Source organism: Oryzias melastigma, linkage group LG3 (assembly GCF_002922805.2).
Source record: "Oryzias melastigma strain HK-1 linkage group LG3, ASM292280v2, whole genome shotgun sequence".
In the NCBI taxonomy this organism is placed as follows: Eukaryota; Metazoa; Chordata; class Actinopteri; order Beloniformes; family Adrianichthyidae; genus Oryzias; species Oryzias melastigma.
This window is the reverse complement of record NC_050514.1, coordinates 82,779-84,679: the sequence shown is the minus strand read 5'-3', so window position 1 is coordinate 84,679 and position 1,901 is coordinate 82,779. Positions and strand designations below refer to the sequence as shown.

The 1,901-nt window shown below is 41.4% G+C and overlaps 1 protein-coding gene across 1 annotated transcript in view; it reads right to left on the bottom strand.

Moving 5' to 3' along the window:
- Positions 1-1,901, bottom strand: part of trpm5 (transient receptor potential cation channel, subfamily M, member 5) — a 39,213-nt gene that overhangs the window by 8,757 nt on the left and 28,555 nt on the right. The window contains exon 14 of the mRNA XM_024296206.2: positions 202-325. Coding sequence (XP_024151974.1) covers positions 202-325 — 124 coding nt within the window. The remainder of the gene's footprint in view (positions 1-201; positions 326-1,901) is intronic.

Here is a 1,901-nt window from a genome sequence, read left to right as displayed (position 1 = left end):
TCCAAAGACATCTGGTACGATAAAAACACACAATCGTCCTCTCAGTTCTGCTTCATACTTCCAGATGCCTGTTTCACTTTTAGCCAATCCGACCATCCGTTTCCGAGGACGTGTTGGTTGGAGGTCTGTGGAGGTGTGCTTGACCTGTGTTTGCTCGAAGCATATCTCCACCTTGTGTCATCTGACAGTTAAAGCACTCACCAAGGGCAAACTGCTCATACTTGGCTTCCTTCATGCTGCGCGCAGACTCTGCCTCAGATTCCAGGCGTGCCATCTCTTTCAGAATCTTACAACCTGCCAGCGCTGCCGCTACCGCCTCGGGGCCCTGAAGGATTAAAAGAAAGCTGTATCCAAGAAATAGGGTCTGGAAGAGAAAGCTAGTGCTGAAATTTGGAGAGCTCTGTCGTTTGCATCCCAATGATTGCTGGAGTCCAAGAGATATATATCAAAATTAAGGGTGTAATGATTCATTTTAATAGTTTATATCAGAATTTGTGGTTGACAATATGATTTGTGGTAAATATTGGTTAATTCTGAACGATCCGATTCACTGACCAATTTCAAGATGCTGATAAGATTGCATGATTATTGCACAGGTGTGCCATTTCAAGATGGTGATTAGATAGCATGATTATTGCACATGTTTGCTATTTTAAGATACTGATTGAAAAGCATGATTATTTCACAGGTGTGCCAAACCAAGATGCTGATTAGATAGATGATTGATGCACAGGTGTGCCATTTCAAGATAATGTTTAGATAACATGATTATTGCACATATATGTCATTTCACAATGCTGATTAAAAAGCATGATTATTGCACAGGTGTGCCAAATCAAGATGCTGATTAGATAGCATGATTATTGCAGATGCGTTCCATTTCAAGGGTCTGATTAGATAGCATGATTATTGCTCAGGGGGTGCATATTAAAATGCTGATTAGATAGCATGATTGATGCACAGGTGTGCCAAATCAAGATGCTGATTAGATAGCATGATTATTGCAGATGCGTTCCATTTCAAGGGTCTGATTAGATAGCATGATTATTGCTCAGGGGGGGCATATCAAAAAGCTGATTAGATAGCATGATTATTGCATAGGTGGGCCAATTCAGCATGCTAATTAGACAATATGGTTTTTGCAAAGGTGTGCCTATCTGGTGTAATCATCATGCAGTGCAACACATCTCCTTTGCATAGAGTTGATCAGGTTATCAATTGTGGCCAGAAGTGGCGGTGGGGTTATGGTATGGGCAGGTGTGTGTTATGGACAGAGAACAGTGGTGCATTTTATTGATGGTGTTCTGAATGCAAAATGGGGCCGTGCATTACCATGCTGCAACGTGAGGAGATGTTGTCTTGAAGTACAATCATAGTAACTGGACTTTAAATCTTTCTTTTGGAACACAGACTGTATAATCACCGTACAGCTTGACCTCCCCCCGTGTTCCAAATAGGAAGTACCTGCTGACTCCATGAAGCCAAAATCCCCTAGATTTCCATGAAGAAATAGACAATTATTACTTAATTTATCCTAGACCGTGGAAAACAATGGGCATAGTGATGTGTTGACGTCACCCATAGAAAATGCCTTACCTCCGGCTCTTGCAAAATCAGGCTAAGTCTGTCACTGTGGCTCCCTGATCCGTACCATTCTAAACCCGATGACAGTGATTGGTCCGAGTCGGTCTGAGTCACGTTTTTGAAGGAATTGAGTGAGCTTGGCTCTGGAGAGGCTGTGGTGCAGCGGACACCACATGCTTTTACTGAGGCATCTGATTGATCCGTTTATAACTTGAATAACTTCCGATTTAAAAAAAAAATCTTTAAAAATATTATTAGAAAGAAGGTGTTAAGAAGAAGCTATCAGCAAGAATGACTGTTCTGACAAATATAATGAC